General features: G+C 34.7%; 1 protein-coding gene and 1 long non-coding RNA gene across 6 annotated transcripts; one reads left to right on the top strand and one right to left on the bottom strand.

Annotated features, from left to right (window-relative positions):
* Positions 1 to 8,021: 8,021 nt before the first annotated feature.
* Positions 8,022 to 17,590, bottom strand: LOC142175455 (uncharacterized). The gene is made up of 3 exons (XR_012704512.1): positions 17,426 to 17,590; positions 16,795 to 16,920; positions 8,022 to 8,194 (listed from the first exon to the last, which is right to left on the bottom strand). It is a non-coding gene; the product is annotated as an uncharacterized LOC142175455 (long non-coding RNA).
* A 1,887-nt stretch (positions 17,591 to 19,477) lies between these two features.
* On the top strand, positions 19,478 to 24,727 carry LOC107776986 (ABC transporter I family member 1). Of its 5 annotated transcripts, none has more exons than XM_016596944.2 (2): positions 19,478 to 19,610; positions 23,371 to 24,727. In XM_016596944.2, exon 2 carries the CDS (start codon positions 23,519 to 23,521, stop codon positions 24,206 to 24,208), a length of 690 nt encoding a protein of 229 aa, XP_016452430.1. In that variant the 5' UTR covers positions 19,478 to 19,610; positions 23,371 to 23,518; the 3' UTR covers positions 24,209 to 24,727. The 5 variants fall into 5 exon arrangements, with proteins under 5 accessions (XP_016452430.1, XP_016452431.1, XP_016452429.1 ...); XM_016596945.2 differs by lacking the exon at positions 19,478 to 19,610 and adding an exon at positions 19,617 to 19,765; XM_016596943.2 differs by lacking the exon at positions 19,478 to 19,610 and adding an exon at positions 19,617 to 21,887.
* The last annotated feature ends 702 nt before the right edge of the window (positions 24,728 to 25,429 follow it).

Raw genomic sequence — 25,429 nt, 5'->3', positions numbered from 1 at the left:
ATAGGGTTGATATATTATGGATAGACGGATAGTATTGTGGAAATATGCTATTTATATAAACGATCCGGTCAACTAGCAATCTTAGATAATTTGGATTAATAGGTGTAATTACGAACTCAATATGATTGATAAACCGATCACAACCCTGAAATCTATATCTCCCTTGGTTACGTGTTTGAATTTCGCAATAGTAGTTGTAATAGAAAAGTTAAACTTTTGATCATCTTGGACATTAAGTTGATTTTAGTTTGCTTAGTTAACGGTCAATCTAAGTCTCTGTGGGTTCGACATCCGATTTTCGAATCACTTTATTACTTGACGACCACGTATACTTGCGTGTACTCGGGGAACCAACAGGAATCTTCGTCTGGCCACATTAACGAAAATCTCATGTTTCGATCCTGAGCTTCAGTTTATCGCCTTCCTTCATCGTAGCTCGCCATCACTTGTGATAATTACATCCAGAGCTTGAAGCAGGAGATGTATTGAATATAGGTAGGAAGTTAAGCTCTTTTAGTAAAACCTAAGTATCATAGTGTTAGTTTCAGGGAATTGGCAATTGTAACAGAAATATAACTTTTTAAGTATTCCTACTGCATGACTTGTAGCAAGTTTGCTAATATCTTGCTTCATCACTTGCTGCATAGCTGACATTTCTGATTTGAATTCTAATTAGTCATCTCCTTCATATTTTTGTTAATGTTCCACATTTTTGTTTTGTGTTTCAACAAAAACTCATTGGACCGATGCATGGGCGGAGCTAGAATGCGGAATATGGGCAAAGACGGATCCATGATTTGAAGGTTGCAGGGTTACATAAGCGGACTGCTCAACCAGTGGCCCCATTGACCTTTGATATTAAGAGTTTCAAGCAAAATATATAATTGTAGTTAACTTATATACACATATATGTGGAGAATTTTTACCGAGATTAATGGGGTCCAGTGACCCCTCTACTCCAAATATAGGTCTGCCTCTGAATATGGGTAACCCCAATAGTTTTGGTCCAAACACTGTATCTATCTTAATAAATTCATTGAATCAAGAAGCTCGTTTCCGTTTCCGCACACATAATGGAACCATTGAAAGGAGAAAAGGCACAAGAAATTGGGACTACCTGAGCTAAAGATGAAAAAATGATTTTAACCATACAACAGGCAAATGCTGTAAAGATACAATATGTTACTGCCTGTTCTCTTGCTCTCATAGATATGGTCCAAAAACCACAATTCTAAGTGCTTTATCCCATGTACAAACGTGAAAAGACAACAGCATTTGATCTTTCACAGACAAAAGGACTACCAGAATGACCAGAAGTATGTCTATAACAAATTAAATATTTTTTATGACCGAAAAATCCATCTGAGGCCACCCTTATAGAATCAATTGCAGCCTTTGAAACTCGCGGATATTGGGCTCATCACTCTACCCTTCTCCACTTAAATACCAGGTTTAGTTTTTATGGCAATTGGTATATATAGGGTTCAAACATGTGACCTAAGTAGCAAATCCCTCCACCTTTGCCACTTAAAATAGTCCCTTAACATTACAAGTTATAGTAAACATTTTGCTTTGACTATTTTCAGTCCTAATAGAGGGAGTAGTTACTAAGCTTAGAGATAGCAATAATCAAAGAGTGCTACTAATGCCTGACTAGTCACTATATCCTTAGATTTTTTATTATTTATATAATCATGATGTCCGGATCAGGTTGTGTACTACTCAATTAGTTTCACCCGCTACATTCTTAGATTCTTTATTGATTGTTGGTGTTTCCGTCTTGTTGAAGCATCCAATTTTTATAGATTTTAACTCCTTCATTGTCATATATGTTCACACGAGAATGGCAGCAAGTTGGAGTATAAAGCATTATATTTCCCAAATATTCGACATGAAACATATTCAGCAAAAAGTTTAAAGAGCAAACTCAGTTACAGAAATTACAAGTATTAAAAACAAAAACTATAAAAGAAAACTTAAGGTAATATTCCCTACATCCCAAATTAGTTAAGTTTCGTTTCTTGGGAGTCAAAATATGTGAATTTTGACTGTGGGTGTCAAATGGACGGGTTGGGCTGATTTTGTGCGGATCAAAATGGGTCATGTTAATAAATAGACGGTCAATGACCCGTCCAAAAGTAACTTGGCTGAGATAGGTTGGGTCAAGTTGGGCTAAAATTTGGATCATAACCCAACCCGCCAACTCTTACCAAGCTTTAATTAATGTGCATTATTTTCTTATAAATTGTTTAATTATCAAATAAGACTTTTTTTTTAATTTTGTTATGGTCATATATTAAATATCCAACAAAAAATTTAAGTTATTTTAGCAAAATTACTCATGTATCAATATAACTTTAGATGGACTGAAATGAGTTGGGTCAAGATGAGTCGAGTTCAACAAGCAGCCCAACCTTGGGCGGGTTGAACGGATCAAATGGGTTTGGGCTCAAATTGTACCCCCTAATTTTGGAGAAATTTTCATATCTACAAGGCCAATAAGAATAAATAACATTTATTACAACCATTTGCAAATTTACATTATATACAACAAAAGATTTTCTCCTATCTATATCAGTTGGCAAAACCCAACCGAAACGATTGGATAATGCCATATTTTAAGCCTAAAAGAGTGGAAAACTTATCAAAACAATCACTCATTTCCTAATAGTAATTCATCTTTTTCGGCATTTGTTTTATTCCTTCTAAAAATAGTGTCTTCACTCGTAAGTTAACTTTTTCAATATTATTTATTTTTGGTAAAAATAAAGTAAATATTATATAAAGACTATCAATAACAAATCTGCTAAAAGCAATTTCAAAAAATCATATATCCTATAAATAATGATATATTGATGGTATATAATTATATTATATACGTATATAAATAGATTATATCACATATACTACTTATATACAAACAATATAATTATATATGCAGTTAATATGCCAATTACATTTATATAATATACATATATTGTGTACGTATAATTACCAAGTATATATCATTAATATACCTTACATATAATATATATATTAAGTATACTATTTGAATATATCGTATATAATATACATATATTGTGTACGTATAATTACCAAGTATATATCATTAATATACCTTACATATAATATATATATTAAGTATACTATTTGAATATATCGTATATTGTATGTTTATACTTATATACTATACATATATATCCATCTTCAATTAATGTCAAACTCTTCAAGTAACAATTTTCCCCATGTTTTGTCAAAGACAATAACATAAGGGTTGTCAAGATCATTGAAGAAGTCTACGGATATTATCTAAAGGAGAATAATTTAGAAGTTCTACAATTTTATAGATAGTGTTATGAATTATCGCCGGCCCAATGTCACAGATATAGCGATTGGGCTTAGAAGAGCTATTGGGCCGAGAATAACTAATGGGCCGGATGAATTTGGGATCCAGGTTAAGTTGTGCGTGCAAGTACGATTATGATAAAAGGCGTAGTGGTATGTGATTTGGGGTTATGCAAATATTGTTGAAGAAATGTTTGATTTTTCTCATCCTCAATTCCCTGTCTAGCTTCTCATCTCCCTTCTTCTATCTATTCCTAGTTACCTTACTTAATGCAATTCATATTGTAATTCTGCTATTAAGTTGTAATCGTACTTCAATCTTATTAATACAGTTGAGAATTTGGGTTTCTGTTACATTAGATTTGAGGTCATTACATTGGTGCTTTCATCGTTCTTACTCCAACAACAATGGTGGTATTAGATCGATTTAGTGGTGGAAACCCAGAGGGTTGTATTTATCGGGCTGAGTTGTACTTCACCTCCTTACCACTACCTTGATGGCGAAGCTCTTGCGTGGTTTGATTGGCTGTTTCGAAATAAGCAATTTTTTGATTGGAATCATTTTAAGGAGAAACTGAAGCTGCGTATTTGCACCTGAACTAGAGAAGCATCTGGCGGGTGCTTAGCCGTTCACCAGCAGCGCAAGCCAGTGGTGGATTTTCTAGCACGAGTTACAACTATTCCGTCGTGGTGCAACATTAACACCTCATTCTCACCTCAGGATTGGAAGAAACACTCGGACAGGAACAACTTGAACCTGGCATACGAGGTGATCGAGGAAATGTCGGACACCATTCAAGTTAATGAAGCAGCTGGTGAAACTAGTGAGTTACCAGAAAAACATATTGACATTAATTCCATGTACAATGTCGCTAATGGTAGTCATATTGAAGTTGAACCTCTTAAAAACATGGAAATATTACAAGAGCTACAAGCTAGTAATCAACTGGTGATTGAAAAAGAAGAATTCTTAGAGGACGGCCTGGTGTTCAATGAAATGCCACATAACTGCGGCTCCACGGTGCTAGCTGTTGAATCTGACTTGGAAGATGGCGACTCAGAGGTAGACAAGGTGCTTGATGGACATCCCAAACGAACCATTGACAAGAACTATGTCTCTCCAACTGATGCGGCAACCATTTTTTTGGTACCTTTTACTAGCGGAGGGGGTGTTGTGCCGAAAGAGATTGCGAGCCCTTTTGAAGTCACACATCCATTCGAAAATGTCATATCGCTTCACATTCACAGGAATCTATGTCTATGGAAATATTTTGATAAGAAGTTCATGATGGCTAATGAGGTCTCAGATATTGAGCGGTATGTTCCTGACGAAATTTTGTTTGTTGGTTATGAAAAATCAGCCTGGGATAAAGAGTTCGCGCTAATACTTAAGCAGCCATCACTATGTGATTTTCGACTTGAAGTTTTGAGTTGCATAGTACTAAATGGCTATGCTACTTTACCTTATGGCACTAAGGAGACAATTTTGATGGACGAAAAACTTTCTATGTTTGGTGATGTTATCATGGAATCGTGTTTGCTTTCTATTGACAGCATTGAATTGGTAGTCTCACCTTCCGGTGCGAGATCTTTTAGACTTGCTTCTCCATTTCCTTGTGGTGGTCGAGAGTCTGTAGTACCCATAGTTGAACTAGTTACTGGAACTTTCGTTTCCACAGCGCATATGGAGAATTTCTGGACTCCGAAGTGTAAGGCATTACTACTGCTGGAATCTACTAGCAACTTTTGCTCATTTGCATCTTCTTACTCGAAAATTAAAGTGTGGGATCCTGGACGACAATGGTGTATGACTTCTTACGTCAGTGAAATAATTGGAAATATAATTATTGGCTTAGAGATTAGTGATATATCGCTGAAGGCAATTGAATGTGACAATGTTGATTCACAAGTGGAAGGATCAGAACTTTCTCCGTTTGGCTTGCATTCACCAACAAATGCCTTGACATGGGTACCAGCTGAACCCTTGAGGTCATCTTCCACCATTGCAGATCTTGTGCTCACCTCAAACCAAACGTTTGGTTCCCCACATGTCTTCTATAATACTCTTGGATATTCTATTCATTTTGTATTTTCCCAAGACTTGAATAGTTCTTCTTCAACCATGAATAAAATAGAGCAGAGACATACTAGTGCTAATGATGAACAACAAGCTAGCCAGACATCCTTATTCATTCGTAACATCAGAGAACGTATTGCTTCTAGGTATGTGGTTGATAAGCTTTGTGTGAAGAAGGTCAAAGAGGATTCAAGCATAGTAGAGCTTTCTAATGGCTTTTATGTGGAAACTACACAATATATGAGGGTAAGGGCAACTACAACTACATGTCATCATATTGTCTCTTATAATATCCTCATTCATGGGCTTTGCAAGAATGATAATCTGGAAGAGGCACTCATTTTGAAGGAAGTAATGAGATTAAATGGTATAACGTCCAGAACTGCCATGTATCAGATGCTTATTCTGCTGAAACTTACGAAATGTGATGATGTTGAGTGGGTGTTGACAAACATATCTACCAAGGGGCTTGTTCCAAAAGAGGTGCTGTACAATACCATCCTTGATGGTCATTACTCAACAGAAAATATCCTGATAGCTCTAAAGGTTACTAAGGAAAGGATACTAAGGTGTTTGAGGCAAACTGATGGGTTGCTGATCACATTACATGGGTTGCTTTTGTGGGGATTTGCTTCTGGAAAGTTTACCTTGGTTCACTCATTTCACTTTCCGCTAACTGCTTCGCGAAGAGGGCAAACAAGATCATGTCGATACGGAGAGCAGGTTATGATTGCACTCAAGTTGACAACACTGCTAATGTTGGAGAGCCACAAAGGACAAGGTTTAGATTGGTTTGCTAAAGGTGCACTGGATCCTATATTTTTCTTTAGGCACAAAGAACGCCTTAGTATAGTTGGTTGGGAGCTCGTGAGTATCATTGTTCTTGACTTGAACCTTGAGGAAAAGGTTCTTATTGAGGACGAGAGTATTGTTATGAATCATCGTCATCCCAATGTCACAGATATAGCGATTGGGCTTAGAAGAGCTATTGGGCCGAGAATAACTAATGGGGCCAGATTAATTTGGGATCCAGGTTGAGTTGTGCGCGCAAGGACGGTTATAATAAAAGGCTTAGTGGTTTGTGATTTGGGGGTTATGCAAATATTGTTGAAGAAATGTTTGATTCCTCTCATCCCCAATTCCGAGTCTAGCTTCTCATCTCCCTTCTTCTATCTATTTCTAGTTACCTTACTTCATGCAATTCCTATTGTAATTCTGCTATTAAGTTGTAATCGCACTTCAATCTTATTAATACAATTGAGAATTTGGGTTTCTGTTACATTAGATTTGAGGTCATTATAGAGAGGTACAGATTTTCAAGATGAGTTTATGATACTATCAATAAGCAATATCCAAACTATATTGTCTAATAGCAAAGGATCATGGAATAGGAACATGACAATATTTATGAGGGCAAAACTTCAACACTATGTCGTTTCATATCCATGGTCACATATAAAAAACTAGAAGAGAGAGAAAAGGAAAAAAATATATAATTAAAAGGAGCATACATTTTATGTAAGGATATTTAGTTGGGTGATAAAATCTCAAGAGAGAGATATAAGGATAGGTTTTAGGTGAGAGAATCTCAAGAAAGATATATTAGGAATATTAAAAGTTGTAGATTTTAAAATAAATTGTATTTTATGTAATATTTTAAAAGTAGTTGTAACTTATTTAAATAAATATTAAATTAGTTGTATTCTGTGTAAATTCCTCCTAATTTTGACCAATTTATCAAAATGTATTTTTTTCGTTATATTAGCGTGAGAATATTATAATTTATAGTACTTTTAAAGAGTTTTTGAATATTTAATTTTAAAATATTAAATTAATCTAATCCAATTTAACTTCAAAGATTAATTAAATTGATCATCGCGAAGCGAAACATAATAACTATTTGGAACAAATAGAATAGTAATAAGAGTTAGCACCTTTCCTAACTTCATTTTATTTTCTAGCGTTACATATTAGGGCAAACGTCGATACGAAACTTCAATACGAAATATTGCTTCAAAAGTACATTGATGTTAGATATAATTGTAATTTCAATTAATTTTTATAACTTTATTATCTTTTTTCTATTATCGTTTGACCTTTTAAATTAATTAAATAATTTCGTTATTTCTTTGTGTAGCAACCCCTTTGGGAGGGTGCTACTTACGAAACAAATCTAATTTACTACTTACAATATTAAGAAGATATTAATTAAAAAATATTCAGAATAATTTAGTAGCGAAAATAGGCCCATGCGATGAGGTCCAAAGTGCAATATTTTTATTTTCGAAAATACTCTTCATAATTTTTATTTTATTTTTTAAAAATGAAATACAATGTCAAAATTTCAACATAAGGTGATATAACCTTTCTTGAATAATCAACACGTTAAAGCAACTTCCTAACAAAATTATTCTTTCTTTCGACATCACTGCAAGTTTGTATTGTACATAAATTTCAAACTATCGGGTATAAAAAGGAAAACTAGTTTTCTCCTTTGTACATATATATAAGACAAAATGTAAAATTTAACATATTACAAGACTTGAGTTATTAACACACCTTAAAACAGCAAAATAAGTTACCAAATTCAAGTTACAAGATTTTGGTCTTAATATCCAAGCCTCCGAATAACATACATAAGTGTGACATATATATCATGTACAAGTCCCAAAACTATACAAAACTATGGTGCATATGCAAATGTGATCTCCATAAGTGCTCCCAAAAAGACTACTTCATAAGGCCGTCTTCAAATTTCATCCCGTACATTACCTACGATAGAAAATAATTATCGCTAAGCATAAAGCTTAGCGGCGTATAAACTTTGGGGGCTTGGAGCCATTAACTTCTCCAATTCTCATTTTTAGTCATAGGTAGCTCAAATGAAATATAATTTAAAACAAGTAAACAAATATATCAAAAGTATCAAATATCAACCCTTGAATTGTTTCCAATTATCAATAACTATATTCAAGATTTAAGAGTTGAGAAAGTGTATACTATCAATCCAAGAAAGCTTGTCAAATATCTATTTTTTCGCCCAATATGTATGTCATGCCATCACACTAAACAAAATCAGATATCAAGATGGACCGAAACCCAAAATCAAGTAGGGTCAAAACCCAACAGTCAAGAAAATCAAGAACCATATTAAAAATGGCTTCCTAGTTCGTACTTAACACGGACAAGTTCCATAATTTAAGACGAACTACAAATCCAAAGTCAAGATGGCAAAAGATCCAAATCAAGAGGCATGCCAAGATGAGTGACAAAGTCACCGACACAAGAAGGACAAAGTCCCAACAAGAATGCAAAATGATCAAACAATCTGTACGAGTGAGCGATTTAGAAAATATCTTGCAATAATTGATATAACACGAATACAATGCTATTAATTGAAGAGAAGAAAAATAAAATATCAGGTTATTTCAAAATATTCCAGCAAGTAACGAGAGTACAAAGTTTATACACAAATATAAACTTCCTCAAACACTTCCCCTTAGCTTTTACAAGGATATATATACCTTAAATACATAATAAAATATCTATATAAGTTCAGTGATTTAACATGTCAAACTAAACATGATATTGGTAAAAATTACCCAAAATATTTGATCATTGCCTCGTGTTGTGACTCAGATTTGAAGATGAAAAAGGACAAACTAGAGTGTGTGGTCTTCTTTACAGTTGTAGATATGTGTCTTAGCATTTCAGAACATTTTGAATCACCCCCATATCAATTTTGTACAAAAGGTTATGCTAAACTTACTAACAGTAGTACAAGGAGGGTTTGTAAAACAGAAAAATCTAGGCAGCACCCACCCTATACTTCATCACCTATTTTCGGGTAAATAAAAGACAAACCAGGTTTTGATTCCTTCATAAGAGTTATATATCAATGAAATAGATTTCCAGAAAGTCTTAGATCACTTAAAACAGAGTTCTATAAAAAAGGATATGAAGAAAATACTAATAGTTGTCTAGTACAAAAACGGGTTTAGTAACTTACCACAAAAGAGATGAGCAACTTGAGCTTCACCAAGAACGAATTTTGCTGGTTGGTTTAGTTGAAATTTATGGTGGTTTTCATGAAGTTTTCAGGTGATAGGAAGGAGACAGGGTAGGGGTGTTTTTTTTTTTTTTTTGAAAGAATGAAAATGGGGAGTTTATGGAAGACTAAGTCAATCAAAGTTGTCTTTAAGAATTTTGGATAAATATGAAATAAAAATGGTTGCCCAACTACTAAATATCCTTAGATAAATACAAAAGAGTGACAGCCCAAAAACCTAATTATAATGTATTTAACAACAATTCATCAAAATAATATTAAGTGTTACGCATAGCAACACCATGGAACTTCTTTATCAGTTACATAACCTAGAGTAAAGAATTTTCAAGTATTGTAAATTTCATATTTAGGAAGTGCGAAGTAAAAATATTTTCTCATTTTAAAGACGCTCAATCGAAAATGCAAATATTAGTAAAAATTTGTGGTGTTACAACTCTCTCCCCCTTAAATAAATTTCGTCCCGAAATTTACCTGGTACTAGTCCCTAAACAAATGTGGATATTGAATTCGCATATCCTCTTCTCGCTCCCAGGTAGCTTCTTCGCCAGAATGATATTTCCAAAGAACTTTCACTAAGGATATGCTCTTGTTTCTAAGCTCCTTTAACTCACGCGCTAAGATTTGGATTGGTTCTTCTCCATATGTTAAATCGGGTTTGACCTCTATAGATTCAATAGGAAGAACATGAGATGGATCTGAGCGGTATCTTCTAAGCATAGAAACATGGAAGACGTTGTGGATCTTGTCTAACTCTGGTGGAAGAGCTAGTTTATAAGCAACTGGGCCAACTCTCTCAAGCACTTCATAAGGTCCAATAAATCGTGGACTAAGTTTACCTTTTTGGCCAAATCTCATAATCTTCTTCCATGGAGAAACCTTTAAAAATACCTTATTACCAGCTTTATACTCAATTTCACGCCTCTTAAGATCAGCATAAGACTTTTGTCTGTCTGAGGCAATTTTTAAGCGATCTTTGATGATTTTTACCTTATCTTCAGTTTGTTGAACAATCTCAGGACCCACAAATTTTCTTTCAACAACCTCATTCCAACAAAGAGGTGTTCTGCATTTTCTCCCATACAAAGCTTCATAAGGAGGCATGCCTATACTTGATTGGTAGCTATTATTGTAAGCAAATTCTATCAGAGCTAAGTGTTTGTCCCAACTACCCTCAAACTCAATAATGCAGGCTCGAAGCATATCCTCCAAGATTTGTATTACCCTCTCAGACTGGCCGTCTGTTTGTGGATGGAAAGCGGTACTAAAATACAACCTAGAACCCAAAGCTTCTTGCAAGCTAGACCAAAATTTGGATGTAAACCTTGGATCTCTATCAGACACAATAGAAACAGGGATTCCATGCAGCCTCACAATCTCATTAATGTATAATTCTGCCAAACGTTCTAGTGAGCAGTCCATTCTGATTGCCAAGAAATGAGCACTTTTAGTTAGTCTATCTACAATGACCCAAATTGAATCATGATTCCTTTGAGTGCGTGAAAGTCCAGAAGCAAAGTCCATCGTTATCCTTTCCCATTTCCACTCAGGTATTGACAAGGGTTGCAGTAGACCAGCTGGGACTTGATGTTCAGCTTTTATTTATTGACATACCAAGCATTTAGAAATGAACTTCGCAATGTCTTTCTTCATACCACTTCACCGGTAGTGCTCCTTGATGGTCCGGTACATTTTAGTACCTCCAGGATGCATTGCATAAGGCGAATTATGTGCTTCAATCAAGATATGCTTCCTCAATTCATCATCATTAGGAACACACAACCTATTTTTATAAAATAAGGTATCATCTTTCTTCAATGTAAAATCTGATTCTCTTCCATTCTGGACTTCTTCAACCCGTTTCACAAACTTCTTATCTAAGACTGGCTTGACTTGCAAATTAGCAATGATAGAACCACTAGAATTAAATGAAAGACAAACATTCATGGCTCTTAATTCAAGAAGCAAGGGCAAAGGACTTAGAGTTAAACTTGCAAGGGAATTGCGACTCAATGCATCTGCAACCACATTAGATTTACCAAGATGATAATCAATCGTGCAATCATAATCTTTGATGAGTTCAAGCCATCTACGTTGTCTCAAGTTTAACTCTTTTTGTGTACCCAAGTACTTCAAACTCTTGTGATCAGTAAATATGTGACATTTCTCCCTGTACAAGTAATGCCTCCAAATTTTTAAGGCAAAAATAATGGCAGCAAGTTCAAGATCGTGAGTGGGATAATTCAACTCATGCGATTTCAACTTTCGAGAGGCATACACAATTACTTTCCCTTCTTGCATCAAAACACAACCCAAGCCATGGTGACATGCATCACTGTATACCACATAATATTTCCCTTCAGCTGGCAAAGAAAGTATTGGAGCTTGTGTCAACAAGGATTTGAGCTTTTCAAAGCTCTCTTGACACTTGTCATCCCATACAAATTCAGCGTCTTTCCCCAAAAGTTTGGTCAAAGGAGAAGCTATAATAGAGAAGCCCTTCACGAACCTCCTATAGTATCCTGCTAAACCCAAGAAACTTCTGATCTCAGTTGGAGTTTTAAGAGGTTTCCAATCAACAATAGCTTGAATCTTACTAGGATCAACCTTCACACCTTCAACTAATACAATATGCCCCAAAAATGCCACTTCACTCAGCCAAAATTCACATTTGGAAAGCTTCGCGTAGAGTTGCCTCTCTTTCAGAATTTGCATGACAATCCGGAGATGCTTATCATGATCTTCTCTATTCTTGGAATAGACTAAAATGTGATCAATAAACACCACCACAAATTGATCAAGATAAGGCTTGAATACACGGTTCATGAGATCCATAAATGCAGCAGGAGTATTTGTCAAACCAAATGGCATTATCAAAAATTCATAATGTCCATACCTGGTCCTAAAAGCAGTTTTAGGAACATCTTGCTCCCTCACGCGCAATTGATAATATCCAGACCTCAAATCAATTTTTGAGAACAAGTTGTCACCCTTCAGTTGGTCAAACAAGTCATCTATTCTAGGCAGTGGATATTTGTTCTTGATTTTTACCTTGTTCAACTGTCGGTAATCAATGCAAAGCCTAAGAGTGCCATCTTTCTTTTTCACAAATAAAACAGGAGCTCCCCAAGGCAAAATACTGGGACGGATAAAACCTTTCTCAAGAAGTTCTTGCAATTGATCCTTCATCTTTTTTAATTCAGCTGGAGTCATTCTATAAGGAGCAATAGAAATATGAGTAGTTCCAGGGACAAACTCTATAGGAAATTCAATCTCCCTTTCTGGGGGCAACCCAGGAAGATCATTAGGAAATACAGCAGGAAAGTCACACACGGTTGGTATGTCCTTAAGACTTGGACTCCCTAATCGTGTATCGACTATATGAGCAAGATAGGCATCACAACCTTGACAAATCATCTTCCTTGCTAAGACCGCAGAAATAATATTAGCTGTCAATGATCTTTCTCCTTGAACTACTATGCGCGAGTATGTAGGAGTTCTAAAATTCACTTGCTTCAGCCTACAATCAACCAATGCATGGTGCCTATGGAGCAAATCCATACCAATAATAACATCATAGTCTTGGAAGGGCATTTCAAGCAAGTCTGCAGGGAAGACCAGATTTTGAATCATGAATGGACAATATCGGTAAATCATGTTAACAACAGCTTGATGACCTAATGGACTCGTGACCAACACATCAAAGTCAAGTCTTATAGATTTAACAGTATCAGGAAATGCAAGTGATGAGCAAACATAAGAGTGTGAAGTTCCAGGATCAAATAATGTAACAACAGATATGCCAAATAAGTGAAATTTACAAACAACCACGTCCGGGCCATCTTGGTCATTCTTCTGTCTCATAGCATAGACTCGTGCAGTAGATCTCGACCCACTAGCCTGATTAGCTCCACCCGAACCCGCCGCTTGTATATTTCTAGGTCTTGCATCGCTATTAGCTTGAGAATGAGTAGTGATAGGCTTTTGAACTGAGCCCTATGTATGCGTATAAGAAAGAGGATTATGATTAGGACAATCCTTCACTTTATGATCCATACTTCCACAATTAAAACAAGCACCAGAAGCTCTTCTGCAGACACCATAGTGATTCTTTCCGCACTGTGCACAAGTAGGTGTATAAGTTTTGCCTTGGCCATAACTTGGAGTACTAGCAGTAGAGAAATTTGGCTTATTCTGCTTATGATATGATGACTTCTGTGCACTTTCAGTCTTGGAATAGTTAAACTTTCCCTTCTTGGATGGACCGCCATAATCTGAATTACCCTTCCTAAACTTATTTTCTCTCCTACTAGCTTCTTCCTTGTCAATTCTTTCCCAAGTAAGAGCAGCTGAAATTAGCTTGGAAAAATCCTCAAGTTGCAAGATTGCCACAAATTTTCGAATGTATCCATTCAAACCTTCTTCAAATCTTCTGCACTTGTCTCTTTCACCATCAATAATACCTCCAGCATAACGAGAAAGCCTGAGAAAGTTTTGTTGATACTCTGCAATAGACATACTCCCTTTGTCTTAAATTTAGAAACTTTTTTTTCTTTGCATCACAGTAGACATGAGGGACATATTTCGCACGAAATGCTTTCACAAAGTCATCCCAAGTCAGCACTGGAGGTTTTGCTTTTGCATTTGGCACACTTACCCACCAATCATAGGCATTTTTTTGTAAAAGAGAGATAGCATACTTAAATTTGGCAGCATTAGTACACTCTAGTTGTTCAAAGACTCTCTCCATGCGCTCGAGCCATTGTTCAGCTACCGTGGGATCAGTAGTGCCTTCAAATTCGACTCCACCCATTTTGCTCATCTTCTCAAAATTTATTTCACTAGGTTCTGATATTGTCCCGGCCAAGTGACAAAAGAACTCAGCCATCTGCTGAAATGGATGAGTCATAATAGGAGTACTATGACCCCATTGCTCTTGGATTATTGTCCACTTCATTTTCACTAACACGATGATGATTTAGGTTAGGCAAGGGTACCTCATCTCCTGCTTGGAGGTGAGGTGGAGCATTATAATGGGCCTGACTTTCATCAACGGATTCAATAGCTCTATTCGAAGAAGAGGTCATATTAAATTCCTATAAAAGATAAGATCACACAGCATTAGGGACATGTACACGATGCATATGCACAAGTAATACATCAAATTACATTAAACAAGTATGCAAAAATTTATAATCTCCAAGTCATTTTTAATAAAGAAAATAACAAAAATATTATGTACGATCACAACAAAAATCCTAGAATCACAAACCTAGGCTCTGATACCAAAACTAGTAGCAATCCCTTTGGGAGGGTGCTACTTACGAAACAAATCTAATTAGGGGTGGGAATATTTCGGTCAAAACCGAACAAACCTTATTCGGTTTTTTCGGTCGGTTTCGATTTAAAATTTTAAATTTTCAGTTTTTCGGTTCGGTTTTCGGTTATTAATTTTTTTAGTTCGGTTAACCGAAAAAACGAATTATTAGCATATGAATTTTTTAAGTTATATATAAGCTAAGCCCATAGGTAATAAATTAATACTATTAGGTCCAATCCATCAAAGACCCAACCCAATTAAGTAAGTCTATCAGCTTCCCAATCTTAAAGACTTTCACTCTATTAAAACTTCCACAGCATATATGATAGTATACCGAGAGGATTTCACATAGAGTTGTAATTTACACTATGTTTGAATTTTATGATCCATAATAGTGTGCAAAGTTTAGTCTTCTTTTTTTTATAATAAAAACAGTATTTTCAAGAAGTCCGAAGTTTTGAAAAAAAATAACAAATTCGCCAGTCCTATTATTACATAGAAGGAGCCCAATATGATAATGTTGAAACCGAAAACCGATCTGAAAAAATCGAACCGAAATTAGAAAACCGAACCGAACCGAATTTATTTCAATTTGATTTCGGTTACTACCTTTACAAAACTGAAAACCAAATAACCGAACCGAATTTCTTCAAACCGAACCAACCGAACGCCCACCCCTAAATCTAATTTACTACTTACAACATTAAGAAGATATTAATTAAAAAATATTCAGAATAATTTAGTAGCGGAAATAGGCCCATGCGATGAGGTCCAAAGTGCAATATTTTTATTTTCGAAAATACTCTTCATAATTTTTATTTTATTTTTTAAAAATGAAATACAATGTCAAAATTTCAACATAAGGTGATATAACCCTTCTTGAATAATCAACACATTAAAGCAACTTCCTAACAAAATTATACTTTCTTTCGACATCACTGCAAGTTTGTATTGTACATAAATTTAAAACTATCGGGTATAAAAAGGTAAACTAGTTTTCTCCTTTGTACACATATATAAGACAAAGTGTAAATTTAACATATTACAAGACTTCAGTTATTAACACACCTTAAAACAGCAAAATAAATCACCAAATTCAAGTTACAAAATTTTGGTCTTAATATCCAAGCCTCCAAATAACATACATAAGTGTGACATATATATCATGTACAAGTCCCAAAACTATACAAAACCATGGTGCATATTAAAATGTGATCTCCATAAGTTCTCCCAAAAAGACTACTTCATAAGGCCGTCTTCAAATTTCATCCCGTACATTACCCATGATAGAAAACAACAATCGCTAAGCATAAAGCTTAGTGGCGTATAAACTTTGGGGGCTTGGAGCCATTAACTTCTCCAATTCTCATTTTTAGTCATAGGTAGCTCAAATGAAATATAATTTAAAACAAGTAAACAAATATATCAAAAGTATCAAATACCAACCCTTGAAGTGTTTCCAATTATCAATAACTATATTCAAGATTCAAGAGTTGAGAAAGTGTATACTATCAATCCAAGAAAGCTTGTCAAATATCTATTTTTTTTCGCCCAATATGTACGCCATGCCATCACACTAAGCAAAATCAGATATCAAGATGGACCGAAACCCAAAATCAAGTAGGGTCAAAACCCAACAGTCAAGAAAATCAAGAACCATATTAAAAATGGCTTCCTAGTTCGTACTTAACACGGACAAGTTCCATAATTTAAGACGAACTACAAATTCAAAGTCAAGATGGCAAAAGATACAAATCAAGAGGCATGCCAAGATGAGTGACAAAGTCACTGCCACAAGAAGGACAAAGTCCCAACAAGAATACAAAATGATCAAACAATCTGTACGAGTGGGCAATTTAGCAAATATCTTGCAATGCTTGATATAACACGAATACAATGCTATTAATTGAAGAGAAAAAAAATAAAATATCAGGTTATTTCAAAATATTCCAGCAAGTAAAGAGAGTACAAAGTTTATACTCAAACCTTGGTGTTTTACCACAAAATAGTTCAACCACAACTTGAGCACGTTCGAATCGTCTACGCCCTAAGCAAACCAAATCCGTCTACTTCTCAAACACTTCCCATTAGCTTTTACAAGGATATATATACCTTAAATACATAATAAAATATCTATATAAGTTCAGTGATTTAACATGTCAAACTAAATATGATATTGGTGAAAATTACCCAAAATATTTGAAAAAGAAATTCTGGACAGTATCACTGCCTTGTGTTATAACTCAGATTTGAAGATGAAAAAGGACAAACTAGACTGTGTGGTCTTCTTTACAGTTGTAGATATGTGTCTTAGCGTTTCAGAACATTTTGAATCAACCCCATATCAATTTTGTACAAAACGTTATGCTAAACTTACTAACAGTAGTACAAGGAGGGTTTGTAAAACAGAAAAATTTGGGCAGCACCCGCCCTATACTTCATCACTTATTTTCGGGTAAATAAAAGACAAACCAGGTTTTGATTCCTTCATAAGAGTTATAAATCTATGAAATAGATTTTCAGAAAGTCTTAGATCACTTAAAACAGAGCTCTATAAAAAAGGATATGAAGAAAATACTAATAGCTATCTAGTGCAAAAACGGGTTTAGTAACTTACCACAAAAGAGAGGAGCATCTTGAGCTTCACCAAGAACGAATTTTGCTGGTTGGTTTAGTGGAAATTTATGGTGGTTTTCATGAAGTTTTCAGGTGATAAGAAGGAGAGAGGATAGGGGTATTTTTCATTTTCTTGAAAGAATGAAAATGGGGAGTTTATGGAAGACTAAGTCAATCAAAGTTGTCTTTAAGAATTTTGGATAAATATGAAATAAAAATGGCTGCCCAACTACTAAATATCCTTAGATAAATACAAAAGAGTGACAACCCAAAAATTTAATTATAATGTATTTAACAACAATTCATGAAAATAATATTAAGTGTTACGCATAGCAACACCATGGAACTTCTTTGTCAGTATTAACATAACCTAGAGTAAGGAATTTTCATGTATTGTAAATTTCACGTTTAGGAAGTGCGAAGTAAAAATATTTCCTCATTATAAAGATGCTCAATCGAAAATGCAAATATTAGTAAAATTTTGGAGTGTTACACTTTGTATAGTGATATTAATTTGTTAATTCCTTATATCGTACGTGTGTAATATATGTACATTAAAAAATAAAACAAGTTGTATATTTTCTTATATAAGAATCGTTAGTGAAAGTTAAGAACTTGTTGGAACTAATTGATTCTATTTTATAACTTTGGTACTGACGGATTTTCACCCTTCAACTACAAAGGTCGCGGCACGACTTGAGCAAAATCACTTTTAGCATGCGGCGGAAAATATTTACACTCGGTAGCCACTAAAGTGTTTAAAATTTATATACTACTAAAATATATTTTTTTGGCTATTATAAAGTTACGTTTTCCCATGTCTCACAACTTTTTCTTTGCCTCCGAAGAGAACTTTAGGTAAAAATTGCATGGGGCGCCCTATTTGGTCGCCCCTTTTTAATTTATACTCGTTTTATTTTTTCGTTTGATCCGTACCCATTTTTTTTATTAAAAATATTTTAAAAAGATGATTTTGCCCTTCTTTAATAAAAGACTATTGACAAACTGCATGACAAAAACTTAAGCATGTTTAGACTGAAATTTTAGCAAATAAACTAAAAAAATTCAGCTTGTTTAGACTGAAGTTTCGGATAAAACTCAGGACAAAACTGTAGACTGTGTTACAAAATTTCAGCATGTTTTGGTATGAAATTTTAGCAAATGAACTAAATAACTTCAGCATGTATTAGCAAAAACTCTTTAGAAAATTACATACTGCAAGACAAAAACTTAAGCATGTTTAGTCTGAAATTTTAGGAAATGAACTAAATAACTTCAACATGTATTAGCAAAAACTCATTAGAAAATTACATACTACTAGACAAAAACTTAAGCATGTTTAGTCTGGAGTTTTAGCAAATGAACTAAAAAATTTAAGCATGTTTAGTTTGAAATTTTAGCAAATGAACTAAATAACTTAAGCATGTTTAGTCTGAAATTTTAGCAAATGAACTAAATAACTTAAGCATGTTTAGTCTGAAGTTTTAATAAATTAACTAAATAACTTAAGCATGTTTAGTATGAAGTTTTAGCAAATGAACTAAATAATTTCAGCATGTTTAGTCTGAAATTTTAGCAAATGAACTAAATAACTTCAGCATGTTTAGACTGAAGTTTCGGATAAAATTCATGGAAAAACTGTAGATTGCAGGATAAATAACTTCAGCATGCATTAGCATGAAGTTTTAGCTTCAATGTGAAACAACTTCATGCTATATTAGCATGAAGTTTTAGCTTCAACATGAAACAACTTCATGCTACATTATCATGAAATTTTAGCTTCAAGGTGAAACAACTTCATGCAAGTGTGATTCTGAAGATGAATCTGGACAAGTTTATAATTTTTTTATAAAGTTGCTGAGAGGAGGGGAGGAGATCGTTATATCTTTTGTCAGGGGTGTAATTGTCATATTATTATGAATTTTTTGTGAGATGGCTACCAAATCAATAACTTAAAAAATAGGGTACAAGTTAAAAGATGACACAAATATATGGTACAACTGCAAATCCCCGAACTTTAGGCCGAACTATCAAATGTGTTAAAAGCCCATAAAATTTTACTTTGGGCTCAGCCCATAATAATCCGTTATTCTAAATCTCAACATCTCAGCCCAAATCAAGTAGACCGAAATCTCCTCCAGCTTGTTGCTCAAGTGACGGCGGGCGGCGGACGACTGCGGACGGCGGTGAGCCCATTTCTTGCTGTTAGAAATATACTATGATTGTCTTCTCTCCATTTCTATCTTTTTTTTTCTATTTTATTTAGAAAGGTCATAACTTGTTTTATGAAATGCCGAAGCTGTGAGTATTAGCCAAAAAGTTGGAGCTACTGGAATGAAGTGTAAGTTAGAATTGTGCTGAATGGTTGTCATGGAAATGTATGCCTAAATATTCTAGGTTTTTCTTTTAGTTTTTATTTGCTAATAATTACATGTGAATTACCTAGGAAGTGATTAGGAGAATTGACATCAATCAATTGAGTATGTCTTTAATTTCAAATTAGTTGAGATCGACTATTTGAATCAGGATTTCATACAAAAGGGATTCAAAAATGTCACACCTCGGATATTAACCTTTGATCAAAAGCAATTTTTGAACCACTTTGCTACTTTACTAGAATTTTCCCGCATGTCAAGGGATTCAACAACTTATATTAACAAAAAGAACTATTTTTTACCCTATTTTCATAATATTATTTTCCGGCAATGCAATTGAATCCCCTTTCTCCAAACTAGCTCTGTTAGTGGTGCCTAGGAGAACACGTCCCTACTGATTAGGAAACTTAAAGTAAGGGGGAAATTTAGAAGGAACAAAAATTAAAGATGTAGTGAATTGTTAGGTTTCTTAAGATCTCTTAGTTTCAAGGTTATCTTCGGGAAAGACCATCAAACAGCAAAGTGAACTTAGCTTGGTATGGGTAGTATGATCGCTCCATTTTCTTTTTTGTTCTTTTTTTTTTCTCTGAAAATCTTTCATCCAATGCTTCTAAGAATGAATTCTTTTGGAATTTAATTCGCTTATAAGAATTGTGTTCCATTCAACTTATAGCTTTTCTTGAGAAGCCATGTTAGTGTGTACGTTTGTTAAGCTACAAATTGGTTACCGTTGTTTTACGTTGTGCGGGATCTGCAGGACTACTCCACCTCTTTGCTTGTAATCTGATGAGAAAATATGATTAGAGGCCTTTTATTCTTTACCTTGATTATAGTGATGCGTAGTGGTTAGCGTCTTAGTGACATATAAGAAAAGATAGCAATTCTTGATAGTCATTCTGATTAAAGTGGAAAACTAGAAAAACAATGTGGATTGCCTTTGCTAATGAAATAACTTTTTATATGATTTTGGTTGTTTGGAGGGATGGGGAGTTACGAGGAGGATGTGGAGCAAATCTTTTTCGGTTTCTCTAAATGTGCTTCTATGACAAGAAATTCCATACGAGGGAAATTAATTTATCAAGTGCAAATTCAGTGACTTAGTAGCATCCAAGAGTGTTGCAAATGGAAAAAAATGAGAAAAATCCTGGATGTCGTTCCTCTTTCATCTTCATTTTCTCTTTTCTGTTTTGTTTCCTCAGACTGTGGTAAAACACATTAGTTGATTTGATTCTGCTGCTTTCTTGTCTAATTTGAAGTTCCAGATGATGTCCTTTCGCTGGGAATTCTATTAGTTAGTGGAGTTCGTACACTATACTAATTTATAGTAATTGCTGCGAGCACCTAATTTTTGACTATATTTGAATTTTTTCACCACATTTTAGTATTTCAATAATTTTAAGTTTAATCTTGATGTTTTAGCTTTTATTTCACCTTTTTATAAGTCTTATTTATGAAAATTGAAAATACAAAAATAGTTATTTTTAGAGTAGTAATTTTTATTCTTACAAAAGAAAGAAAAAGTTTCAAAAATATATTTTTTTCATCTAGTTCTAGTTTAATTTTCAATTTAAAGGTTTTAATAAGTGAATATTGAGTAAGTATTATTATCTTGATAGTTTGATTTAGTAGGAGTGGTCTTTCTATTTTATCTTTTGTATTGTTTCACTTTTCAAAACAAAAAACAAACAAAGGAAATTTTTTTAAAAACAATATGACTATAAGAGCCAATTGGCACTTCCTCTTTTGTCTTCTTCCTAAAAGATTCCCTCTAATCCCTTATAACAAAATTCACGAAATTTTCTCAAAGTGCATTCCTAGCTGAAAACCAGATCTGAAACACCCCAAAATCTCACCCAAAAACAGCTGCAAAATAGCTCCAAATCAGCTCCCAAAACAGTCCGAAAACCACCATAAAGGCTGCCGTCTTCACACAAAACCAGCAACTCGTTCCTACTCTGTCAATCACTACAAATGAGCCGAGTTCGAGTCGGGTTAGTCGAGGTTCGTTGAGGTTTCCGGCAAGGCATTTGTTTTCCTGTTCGAGGTTCTCTTGTGCTTGACGATTCCAGAATATTTGCAATTGTAAAGGTCCCCTTCTCACTTTCAGATTATTTCATATATTTGTTGTGCTTTGGTGAATGTTTTAGCTTAATTCCTTGCGTCTCTGTTAGCATGCCTTACACGTGATTTTGATTTGTTTATCCATTTTTGGTGTTATTGTGTTTATTATGTTGAGTTATTAAGGATTGGTCAGATTTTCTATTTGTAGTTGTTGAAGTAGATTTTGTGTTCAAATGGGTATATTTTTTCTTAATGTGAATAGGTTTGTTTGGATAGGTCCGATCAATTCCAATTTAGATAGAGTGATCTTTTCTTGTCGTTCTTGAAGTCTGTTAGAGATTTGGTTCCTTATACCATTTCTTAAATGCTTAGAAAATTAAATATCTCCTTGATAGCTCAGAATATTTAGGAATGCAGGTATGGATTCTTGCTTTGCCCTTTGAATGTTTTTAAGCATTTTGCTTGCTCTGTTCGAGATAGGTGAGGATGTTGCATGGTTTTCTTTTAATTTTTTGCTAACAGATAGTTTATTCCATTAAATTTGCTTACTTGCTTTGTTTTAGATTAGTTTTTAGAATTATTCCGGCGTAGACCATGTTACCAGTCCATTTTAGTTTTTTAGAATGAGTTTTGATAAAGTGGATAAATGTAATGGCAAAAGGATTTGGGTGTAAAGGATAACTGATAAACTCTTGGCCCTACAATAATTTCAAATTAGCTTTAGGAAAATAATTAATGAACATTCATAGCTTGCTTTAGGCGCGATTAATAATATTATTGTAACTATGGGTACGGTTCCCGTGGCATAGTCATGACTCATGATACATTTAATCCCAAATTTGAGTGCACGCTTGCGTGACTTGACCCCAACTTCAAAGTAAGAATAAAATAAACATGTCGTAAATTGCAGGTGTGTTTCACGCGGCGCGATTTGCGATGTGTATAAAACGACAAGTGCACGACATCGTAACTTGTTCAAATAAATTCCATAAATACTTAAAATGGCCAAAATATTTGATAACAACGGGAAAAAGGTAAAAATGCACAATAGGTCTTAAAAACATGTAATATTTCAGATAACAAAAAACCGAGTGTAATTTGTAAAGCGATCGTGCTAGAACCATAGAACCCGGGAGTGCCTCACACCTTCTCCCGGGTTAACAGAATTCCTTACACATGTCTTCTGTGTTTCGCAGACTTGTACAGAGTCAAACATTCCTTGATTTGGGATTTAAAATAAATGGTGACTTGGGACGCCGTAAATAACTATTCCAAGTGGCGACTCTATTAAATAAATAATCCCTCTTCAATAATGTCACTTAAATTGGAAAAACTCCTTTCCCCGAAAAAGGAGGTGTGACAATTGCGTGTGTAGCTAAATGCTCATAATGCTTTTGCATTAACTAGTGAACTTAGATTTAGCATAATCTGCTTCTGTTTTGAACTGATTGGTTACATTTCCAGAGTTGCTGAAACTTATGAATTTTCTACTTTTGCTTTTATTTTTCAGAATTACAGAATTTGTTCCGCAATTTCTTCTGAGCTCCTGCAAGATTTGAAAGAGCTTCAGCAGCCTTTTGTTTCTTTTTATTCTCCGTGGAGCTCAATCAAGGAAGTATTATATCCAGTAGTGATCTTTGTCCTTCATTCTTTTGACAATGTCTTTGCGTAGACCTCCCCTTCCTCGACTTCTGCTGAACAATGTGTCTTGCATGAGAAATGCTCAACAAATACTGCGCAATGTAAATGTTTCCCTCCATGATGGTGGTGCACTTGTACTAACAGGCACTAATGGCTCTGGTAAATCGACATTCTTGCGCATGTTAGCTGGTTTCTCGAAACCATCAGCTGGTGAGATACTCTGGAATGGTCATGATATCACTGATTCAGGTGTTTTTCAACAGTACAAACTTCAGCTCAACTGGCTCTCTCTTAAGGACGCTATCAAAGAGAAGTTCACAGTCCTTGATAATGTTCAATGGTTCGAAGTTCTTGAAGGCAAGCAAGGAAGATCTCTGCCAGCTTTGCAGCTTATGGGGCTTGGAAGATTAGTAAACGATAAAGCACGAATGCTTTCTATGGGTCAAAGGAAAAGGGTACAGCTGGCCAGATTGTTGGCAATTGATCGGCCTATTTGGTTGCTTGATGAACCTTCAGTAGCATTGGATGACGAAGGTGTGAAATTGCTCGAGTACATTATTGCAGAGCACAGAAAAAAAGGTGGTATTGTCATTGTCGCCACCCATCTGCCTATTCAGATTGAGGATGCAATGTTTTTAAGGTTGCCACCGAGGTTCCCAAGAAGGATGACTTTGGTAGACATGCTTGATCGAGGTGGCCTGGACTGATCTTTAAGAAGATGTAATCCAAGTTTAAAGAAAACATTGCAATAAATTAAAGAGCATGCAATAGAGAAACAAGAGAAGCGTGTGATGTGCCAAATTTTCTTCTAGTGGCATCAGAGTTTGCACTTTATTTCATTCTTGATGGTTGCAAGAACTGCTCCAAGATTTTTGTATTTAGAATATCTAGGACTAGCTTCATTATCTCTACATTGTTAGTTCCTCCTTTTTTTGCACTTCAATTTGCCATGAAAAATGTGTGGAGAGCACCTTGCCTAGGTCTTTGGTCTAGTGGTAAGAGTGCAACACGGGACAAAAGTCTGCACTTTTATTTCATTCTTGAAGGTTGCAAGAATCGCTTGAGGACTTTTATATTTAAGATGTTTAGGATTAGCTTAAATATTTTTTCTTTGTTAGTTTCTCCAGTAGAAAATATCAACAACTTCTAGTACTTTCTATTTCTATTGTTAATTTGTATAATATTAGTTTGAGATGTGAGCTTACATGGAGCGGCATGGTCCGTAAGAATTCATATAGCCTGTCTTAACATACTTGGAGTTGAAGCATAGTAGTAATTGTTGTTGCTTAGTTCCTCTTATCTGTTAGTGCCTACTTGTGCTTTGTGCAGAGATGAATTTTGGTCACTTCACTTGTTCTCTTTTTATTGTCAGTCCTCTGGTTGCATGTGACGATGAGATTGTTCCTCTACAAACACAGGAAAAATGGTATTTCTATTCTTTTTATTTCTTCTTTTATTTTGTATAATATTGGTCCGAGATGAGCTTAAATGGAGCAACATTATCTAGAGATCATATACCCGACCTCAACATACTTGGGATTGATGCGCAGTAGTAGTAGTAGTTGTTGTCCTCTAATTTTGCACATCAATTTGCCACTAGAAATGTGTGAAGAGCACCTTGCATCAGATATAATGCTCTCTTATTATCATGTCAAGTAGCTTCATTTCTTTTATGCTAGTTTGAAGCAGAGAATTAAAGAGATATATTTGGGAGTTCATCTTTATCTTGTCAGCAGATTCAACACTGATCTGGATTTTGTAACAACTTTGGACATTACAGGAGGTATCTAAGATAAGGTTGTAGTCTAAAGTTGTCCAGATATTAACAAGAGATGTCTTGGATTTTATCTTTGTTTCGTCAGCAGACTGAGCACTGTTAACAGCTTTTGGACACACTGTTATTTGGTTGCTGTAGTAAGAATTCTTTT

The sequence above is a fragment of the Nicotiana tabacum genome, chromosome 21 (genome assembly GCF_000715075.1).
Source record: "Nicotiana tabacum cultivar K326 chromosome 21, ASM71507v2, whole genome shotgun sequence".
NCBI lineage: Eukaryota > Viridiplantae > Streptophyta > Magnoliopsida > Solanales > Solanaceae > Nicotiana > Nicotiana tabacum.
The sequence above is the reverse complement of the archived record's forward strand: the minus strand, read 5'-3'. Positions and strand labels throughout refer to the sequence as shown.

Bases quoted from the DNA above. Each gene is read 5' to 3' on its own strand.
- LOC107776986 (XM_016596944.2), top strand. From the start codon at position 23,519: ATGTCTTTGCGTAGACCTCCCCTTCCTCGACTTCTGCTGAACAATGTG.